Source organism: Austrofundulus limnaeus, unplaced genomic scaffold (genome assembly GCF_001266775.1).
Source record: "Austrofundulus limnaeus strain Quisiro unplaced genomic scaffold, Austrofundulus_limnaeus-1.0 Scaffold142, whole genome shotgun sequence".
In the NCBI taxonomy this organism is placed as follows: domain Eukaryota; kingdom Metazoa; phylum Chordata; class Actinopteri; order Cyprinodontiformes; family Rivulidae; genus Austrofundulus; species Austrofundulus limnaeus.
In genome coordinates this window covers 1,110,338-1,119,112 of record NW_013952544.1, presented here as the reverse complement: position 1 = coordinate 1,119,112, position 8,775 = coordinate 1,110,338, and the positions used below count along the sequence as shown (strand labels likewise).

At 45.1% G+C, this 8,775-nt stretch overlaps 1 protein-coding gene across 1 annotated transcript in view; it reads left to right on the top strand.

Moving 5' to 3' along the window:
* Window positions 1-8,044, top strand: part of kif3b (kinesin family member 3B) — a 9,242-nt gene extending 1,198 nt beyond the window's left edge. The window contains exons 2-9 of the mRNA XM_014016320.1: window positions 615-2,093; window positions 2,171-2,272; window positions 2,505-2,627; window positions 3,770-3,888; window positions 4,830-4,946; window positions 5,277-5,382; window positions 6,786-6,997; window positions 7,067-8,044. Of these exons, the coding sequence (XP_013871774.1) occupies window positions 720-2,093; window positions 2,171-2,272; window positions 2,505-2,627; window positions 3,770-3,888; window positions 4,830-4,946; window positions 5,277-5,382; window positions 6,786-6,997; window positions 7,067-7,172 (2,259 nt within the window). The 5' untranslated portion in view covers window positions 615-719 and the 3' untranslated portion in view covers window positions 7,173-8,044. The remainder of the gene's footprint in view (window positions 1-614; window positions 2,094-2,170; window positions 2,273-2,504; window positions 2,628-3,769; window positions 3,889-4,829; window positions 4,947-5,276; window positions 5,383-6,785; window positions 6,998-7,066) is intronic.
* Window positions 8,045-8,775: the final 731 nt, after the last annotated feature.

The window sequence follows — 8,775 nt, the reverse complement described above, 5'->3', positions numbered from 1 at the left end:
TTTAGCTGCAACATTGGCTCCACCGCCTGTTTTTAATGTTTGAATAATTTATTAGGTCTGTGCTAAGTGATTTCATAAACAAGAACATATTCTTCTGAAAATGATCAGCTACAATCAGCAGCTAATGATTAAAGAATGGCTTTAAAAGATCACCTAAAATATGACAAACGCTTCTCAGTTTACGAACAACCAGGTGTAAAAATATTACAGATGTCACGTCCTGTTTGGTTGTAAAAATGTCACAGACATTACTTCCTGTTTGGTTGTAAAAATGTCACTGACGTTACTTCCTGTATGGTCGTAAAAATGTCACTGACGTTACTTCCTGTATGGTCGTAAAAATGTCACAGACGTTACTTCCTGTTTGGTTGTAAAAATGTCACAGACGTTACTTCCTGTTTGGTTGTAAAAATGTCACAGACGTTACTTCCTGTATGGTCGTAAAAATGTCACTGATGTTACTTCCTGTTTGGTCATAAAAATGTTACTTCCTGTTTGGTTGTAAAAATGTCTCTGATGTTACTTCCTGTTTGGTTGTAAAAATGTCACTGACGTTACTTCCTGTTTGGTTGTAAAAATGTCACTGACGTTACTTCCTGTTTGTGTTTATCCAGATGTTTCAGATGTGGAGGATTCTCTCAACGATCTGTTCCTGAAGCTGCAGCCGGACGATCTGAGGTGCCAAGCGGCGAGTTCTGTCGGCTTCTCTGCTCATCATCATGTCGAAGAGCAAGAGCTCGGAGTCCGTCAAAGTGGTGGTTCGGTGTCGCCCCATGAACGAGAAGGAGCGGTCTGCGGGCTTCGGCCGGGTTGTCTCTGTCGACGTCAAATTGGGCCAGATCATCGTCAGGAACCCCCGAGACGCCGGCGAGCTCCCTAAAGTCTTCACCTTCGATTCGGTTTACGACTGGAACTCCAAGCAGATTGACCTGTACGACGAAACCTTCAGGCCCCTGGTGGAGTCGGTTCTGCTCGGCTTCAACGGGACCATCTTCGCTTACGGGCAGACGGGAACGGGGAAGACCTACACCATGGAGGGGATCAAAAACGACCTGGAGCGCAGGGGAGTCATCCCCAACTCCTTCGAGCACATCTTCACGCACATCTCGCGCTCCCAGAACCAGCAGTACCTGGTCCGAGCGTCGTACCTGGAGATCTACCAGGAGGAGATCCGGGACCTGCTCTCCCAGGACCAGGCGCGCCGCCTGGAGCTCCGGGAGCGGCCCGACACCGGGGTGTACGTCAAAGACCTATCGTCGTTCGTCACCAAGAGCGTCCGCGAGATCGAGCACGTCATGAACGTGGGCAACCAGAACCGCTCGGTGGGCTCCACCAACATGAACGAGCACAGTTCGCGCTCGCACGCCATCTTCGTCATCACGGTGGAGTGCAGCGAGCTGGGCGTGGACGGCGAGAACCACATCCGGGTCGGGAAGCTCAACCTGGTGGATCTGGCGGGAAGCGAACGGCAGACGAAGACCGGCGCTCAGGGGGAGAGACTGAAAGAGGCGACGAAGATCAACCTGTCGCTCTCGGCTCTGGGYAACGTCATCTCGGCCCTGGTGGACGGCAGGAGCAGCCACATCCCGTATCGAGACTCCAAGCTGACCCGTCTGCTGCAGGACTCGCTGGGGGGCAACGCCCGCACCGTGATGGTGGCCAACATCGGCCCGGCATCCTACAACCTGGAGGAGACGCTGACGACGCTGCGCTACGCCAACAGGGCCAAGAACATCAAGAACAAGCCGCGCATCAACGAGGACCCGAAGGACGCCCTGCTCCGCGAGTTCCAGGAGCAAATCGCCCGGCTGAAGGAGCAGCTGGAGAAACGCGTGGGCAAGAAGAAGAGGAGGAGGCAGAGGAGGAGGGACGGGAGCAACGAGGAGGACGGCGAGACGGAGGACGACGACGAAGAGGGCGGCGACTACTGGCGGGAGCAGCAGGAGAAGCTGGAGAGGGAGAGGAAGGCCATCATGGAGGACCACAGTCTCGTGGCCGACGACAAAGCTCGGCTGGTGAAGGAGAAGGAGAGAAAACTGGAAGATCTGAGGAGAGAGAAGGAGGCCGGAGAGATGCTAGCAGCTAAAGTTAAGGTGGGTGAGGATTTTTAACCCCTCACTGACCCTAAATCTGACTTCCTGACGCCGTTCTGKTGTGTCCTTGCATCCAGGCCATGGAGAGTAAGCTCCTCGTCGGCGGGAAGAACATCGTGGATCACACCAACGAGCAGCAGAGGATCCTGGAGCAGAAGAGGCATGAAATCGCCGAACAGGTAAAAAACTTTCAAAATAAGAGACCAGATTTCTGCAAAGTACGATAAAAGCAGCATTCCTTGTAACGTATATCAGACGTCAACCTGAACGTTTTAAAACCAGATCTACAAGTTATCAGAGGATCTGTTGGAAACGACTCTCAGCTACTACCACACAAAACGTTAGCTCAGTATCCGTTAGATCAGTAATAAATATCGGACTCTTGAACGTTTCTGTGTTTTTCGTTGTCAGAAACGTCGGGAGCGAGAGATGCAGCAGCAGATGGAGAGCCGCGACGAAGAAACTCTGGAGCTGAAGGAGACGTACAGCTCGCTCCAGCAGGAGGTCGACATCAAAACCAAGAAGCTGAAAAAGGTAAAAAAAAAAGAGTATATATAAAAATAATAATATACATATAATGTTTATATATCGTAGCAGACAAGGGGCATGGTTTTTAGTGGGCGTGGTTTGTAGCAGACAAGGGGCATATTTTGTAGTGGGCGTGGTTTGTTACAGACAAAGGGGTGTGCTTTGTAGTGGGTGTGGTTTGTAGCAGACAAGGGGCGTGTTTTGTAATGGGCGTGTTTTGTAGTGGCCGTGTTTCGTAGTGGGCGTGTTTTGTTGCAGACAAGGGGCGTATTTTGTAGTGGGCGTGTTTTGTAGTGGGCTTGTTTTGTTGCAGACAAGGGGCGTGTTTTGTAGTGGGCTTGTTTTGTTGCAGACAAGGGGCGTGTTTTGTAGTGGGCTTGTTTTGTTGCAGACAAGGGGCGTGTTGTAGTGGGCGTGTTTTGTAGTGGGTGTGTTTTGTTGCAGACAAGGGGTGTGTTTTGTAGTGGGCGTGTTTTGAAGTGGGAGTGGTTTGTTGCAGACGAGGGGCGTGTTTAGAAGTGGGCTTGTTTTGAAGTGGGAGTGGTTTGAAGTGGGAGTGGTTTGTTGCAGACGAGGGGCGTGTTTAGAAGTGGGCTTGTTTTGAAGTGGGAGTGGTTTGAAGTGGGAGTGGTTTGTTGCAGACGAGGGGCGTGTTTTGAAGTGGCTGCGGCTGCAGATGGACCTCGCTCTGTGGACTGGGTAGACTGAGTCCTTTGCAGGATTCAGCCCCTGAATTTGGACACYGCCCAAGTCACTCGCAGATGAGCCTGTCCCKAGGCCTGGTTCCAGGGTGGGGCCCCAGAGACCCAGGTCCTGTCTCTTGTCCTTATGGGTATTCTGAATCTGTCTTTGTCTTACTGGTCACCTGGGACCTATCTGCCTCAGAAAACCCTACAGGAGTTAATTTCCCCCAACAACAGATCTTCTCAGGTRGTTCAGGCACACAGACTCTCACATAGGAGCTGTGAAGGTTTCAGAAACATCAACAGTAAAATAAAACATGTAAAATGATTTAAAAAAACTTTATACATGAATAAACACTGCAGATAAACAGTCCTGCAGATAAACCAGGTGAAGTTTGGATTCCAGCTCTGAAGGTTTGACTCTTTTGTTTCTGTCACAGTAACTCTGTGTTTCTTTTTTTCCAGCTGTTTTCGAAGCTGCAGGCAGTGAAAGCAGAAATACAAGACATCCAGGAGGCGCACATKAAGGAGCGCCAGGACTTCGAACAGACCCAGAACGAGCTGACCCGGGAACTGAAACTCAAGTAGGAACCAGAAACCAATCAGGAGTTTATAGCCACCATTCAACGACTCGCTGGAAACTATTTTTAATTAGAAAACTAACTTTAGTGTTTTTWAAATCTGTTTTGAATTTATTTTGTTTTCTGTTTTTCTGCACAGGATCCAGATTATAAACAGACTCAAATCTATCTGTTAAATGTTAGCCAGTTGGAACCAGACCTCCAGGTTTTCTGTTKGACTGAATTTACAGAGTTCATTTCAGTTTGTTGGGTTTTGACACAAAAGTTTTTTAAGTGAAGTCGAGTTGAGGTCGTTTTAAAAGCTTAATGTTGTCCTCACTAAATCCAACATGAAACCAGATCCAATGTGTTTGGGATCCTGTTGGACCGGACCATTGTTTGGCACAGTTAAGGTTAGGTTCACTAACCACTAATACGCTAAACTGATAAAAAAAAATAAAATAAATAGGGAAGGAAAAGCTAACTGCTAAGATGACTGTCACTCAGTTCTTGTTAGTTTGATTCTATTGGTTTAATTTGAAGGTGGGCGGGATCATCTGCGTCAAATCTGCCAATCCAAAGCAGTTATAGCTCTAACTTATGATACTTCCAGTTCATCCCTTTCAGAATAAAAGCATTTCTTTAATTGGGTTTGTATTAAAAAATACAGTTTGAAGTTAGTACAACAAATAGCAAATACTTTCTCTACCATATACTTAGCCAGTTTTTGTATTTGTTATTTTAATTTTATTTAATTATTTTGATGAAGTTTAGCTGCTAAAAATGCTACATGCTATGTTCTGTCCAGTTCTGAGTACAGAGATCAAGAACCTTAAACTTCTGACATTTCTGTTCATGTCGACAGGATACAAACATCTGTTTACGTCCGTCACTAATTCTTAACATTTCCTTCTTGAAGCTCCAGTTTTTTTTTCCACAATAAAAGCTGAGTTTTCTTTTTTCAGGCACCTGATCATCGAGAACTTCATCCCGTCAGAGGAGAAGAACAAAATCCTCCACAGAGCTTTCTTCGACGAGGAGGAGGAGTGCTGGAAGCTGAAGGCCATCACTCGGATCGAGGAGTAAGTAGGAGAATAAATTCTTATCAGATGGGTCTGAAGTGTAATAAACATGTAATAAACAGTGTTTTAAACCTCAGTTACACGACTTATGTTTCATCTCAAACAGAAGTTCTTGTTTTCTGTAAAGCCAGAAAGGGAAGAAGGTTTCACGAATGAAAAAGCTTTGATATTTAAATTAAAAATCCAGAGTTGAACCAAAGGTTAACAGGATCAGACTCTAATCCTGCTTCATCTCGGTTTAAAACAAAAGTGTAAAGAAAAGCTGATCACTGAACCCGCCGAAGTTATTCTCTTCTGTATTTAATCATAAAACTAACCTTTCTGCTGCAGCGACCATCAGATGATGTCCAGGCCTCTTTCAGCCGTGGGCTACAGGAGGCCCCTCAGTCACCACGCTCACGTGGCCATGATGATGCGGCCCGACATGAGATACAAGGTAGGCCACACCCCTTTTTCCCTGTATGGTTTAAAACACACTTCAGTATAAACTTCATTGCTCTTTCCTGCTCTTCATCGCCACCAAACTACATTCATTTTTCACATCTTTTTATTTTCTTCTAGATTTTTTTAGCGAAGTCAAATGACTTCAGGTCTCAACTAAGAAGGAGGTTGTTGGTTTTGTTTGTTTGGCGGGTCAGAGGCAAGACCAGAGGGTGAATTGAAGTGTTTTTTTTTCCATGAATCTCTTTCTTGCTGCAATGCTTTAAATATGGATTTTTTAAAATGCTGTAAATTATTTATTATAACTCTGGTTTTATCTGTTTTATTATCATAATTTAAAAACTAGTTGATAGTTTGAAGTTCATACATGAGACAGACTGAGAGATGGTGTGTCTTTCTTGTTAAAGTGGTTTAAATCAGGAGTCCAGGGGATTAATCGTCATTTTAATGGGTATTTTTTTTTATATATCTCCCAACCGTTTTCTCCAATTTGCTACAAACTTAAAAACAAAAGTCACAAAGCCCTTCACAATAAAATACCTTACATGCCATAAATAAATAAGTCCAGCTCTGAAAGTCCAGTTGTGAATCTTATCTTTCTTCAGGCACAACGTGAGTAACAAAATAAAGTGCGCCACCAAGAATACAGTTTTGTTATTCGAGAACGAGAGCCTTTAAAACTGGCTGAGAAAAACGCAAATCAAACAGAATATTTGTCTTTTTTTTGTCTCAATTTTAAAGTCCAGTAAGACCAGAGTCGGGACAGGGACCAGCTTTAGGGAGACGTTCAAAAGAGACCGATGAGTCTAAACCTATAAGGGCCAAAATTAAGACTATTGTGCAACTAACAGTTGCTCCATTCTTGTAGCAGGAGGCTTTATTTGTTCCTAAACCAGCTATTGATCTGATTAATGATTAATGATAGGCCGGCCCTGGTAACTGAGAGGCCGCTGACAAATGAGAAGGAGACTATTCATTGTGTTAGCATCGGAAAAGCTAGCAACTAGCATGGATAAGCTGCATTAGCATTGGAGCGGCTAACAACTAGCATGGAAAATCTGACATTAGCATTGGAAAGGCTAGCGACTAGCATGGATAAGCTGACGTTAGCATTGGAAAGGCTAGCGACTAGCATGGATAGCGTTGGAGAGGCTAACAGCTAGCATGGATAATCTGACATTAGCGTTGGAGAAGCTAGCAACTAGAGTTGATAAGCTGGCATCAGCCTCCTGCTACAAGGATGTAGCGACCACTGGTTGAGCAATAGTCTTKATTTTGGCCCTCACACCACACCATAGAAACCATGTCAGAAGGACCCGGGTCTCTCTGGTTTGTGGGTCTTTGCATTTTTTGCTTTATCGACATATTTTCTGTGATGCTCCCGCTGCGTCCCCTCAGGCCGAGAACATCCTGATCCTGGACATGGACTTGCCGGGACGGACCACCAAAGAGTACCAGGAGCCGGTCATCGCCCCGAAGGTGGCGGCAGCCCTGGAGGACGCCCTCAGAGACGAGGACGAGATCCAGGTGGACGCCTCCGGCTTCCGCTGCAGCTCYGGACCAGCTCCGCCCTCCGGCACCGGCGGCAGCCTGAAGAAACCAAAGTCCGGGTAAGAAAAGGTTTCCAGAACCCYCCTCCTCCGCCCCGCCTCCTTTAACTCCTGTTTTCTGTCCCTCAGACGGCCCAGAACAGGAAAGAAGTCCAGCACCCCGACGTCTCCCTTCAGCCCCTCCAGTCCAGCGTCCCCTCTTTACCCACAATCCCGCGGCCTGGTGCCGAAGTGACTCCTCCTCCTCCTCCACCCACTGGACCTCCTACGCTCCTTCCTGCTGTCAGACGTGGAGAGGGGGGGTTTTAGAGGACCCCTGGGACCCCAGCTGCTCTGTAAAGTTTTAACCGCGTCACTGTCGCGCCTCACGCCGCCGCCTCAGGCCCAACGTCTTAAACATCACCGTGTTCTTAACGCGCGGCCCGACGGGGCGACGGGCGCAGTCCGGCCCCGCGGGCGCTCGCTTCGACTCGTCAGGTCTCTTATCCCGGCGTCAGAATGAAGCTTTGGGTTTGTTTTTTAGCTGTTTTGACACAAATTCAACCGTAAACCTGAAGGAGTGCAGTCCTCCTCYTTTATTTCAAGCCTTCCACTTCCTGTCTGGCACCCGCAAAGATCCGCCGATTTATTTGTTCTAATCTGCAGCATTTTCAGTTAAAAATAAGTCTAAAAATACAGAAAAGCTGTATTTTTTTTATTGTTTAACCAACTCAGAACTCTGGTTTCTGTTTAAATTCAACTAAAATTTAAAATATCACAAACTAACATCAGTTAACTGGTTTAGATTCGACAGATTTCCAAAACATTTGACAGAAATGAGTCGAATAAAATAAACCGGACGTTTTCTGTGGCATCAAGTCAAAATAGTTATTTTTAATGGATCAAGAGGTGGAGTTAATTTATCACTGTGAATTTATTGTAATTAGARTCTCGTCTGTCTGTAGCTTAATGGATTTAAACCAACGTTCTCCATCAGTTGAGGTTTTGTTTAGAGCTGCGTGGAAATAAAATTGTTCTTAAGCAACAGAAGGAAGAGAAGAACATCAAAGAAATATATCATCTCTTCTACGAGGCACAAAGTGTTAAATAAAATGTTAAAAAATGTCACTAAAACATTTTCATTATTTAGCTCCTTTTCAAGTGTCCTGGTTTTACATGTCCACTGATGTTTAATTATTTAGTTCACTGTTCTTACATGTTGCTCATTTTTACTAAACGTTAAATGTTGTGTCTAAAAGGTAAATTCTAAATCTTAATGTAAAAAATGAATTTTAAATGTTAAAACTTACATTATTGTTATTCAGAAACAAACACAGTCTTTGCTGTTTGTGCAGCCGGGGACAAAAGCAAACGCTAATTCTGCTAATGCTGCTAGCACTGCTAACGCTGCTGAAAAAGGTTACATTTAAAATGTGTTCATTTAAAACTATATGGATAATTCCTGTTGTCCTGCAGTTTAAAGTGCACCTTGGACACCGGCTCTGGCTGCAAAATTGATGTCTTTAAGGGAAGTGTTAGCAGAGTGTCAGGTTCAGAACAGTTTAAATCACAACTGAAACTGAGGAGACACAAATACGAACGAATGCTGAGTTTTACGCAAGGGGAGACAGACATTAGCAGAGTTAGCAACATTAACAGTTAGCAATATTAACAGAGTTAGCAACATTAGCAGAATCAGCAACATTAACAGAGTTAGCAACATTAGCAGAATCAGCAACATTAACAGAGTTAGCAACATTAGCAGAATCAGCAACATTAACAGAGTTAGCAACATTAGAGTTAGCAACATTAACAGAGTTAGAAGCACTAGCAGAGTTAGCAACATTAACAGTTAGCAG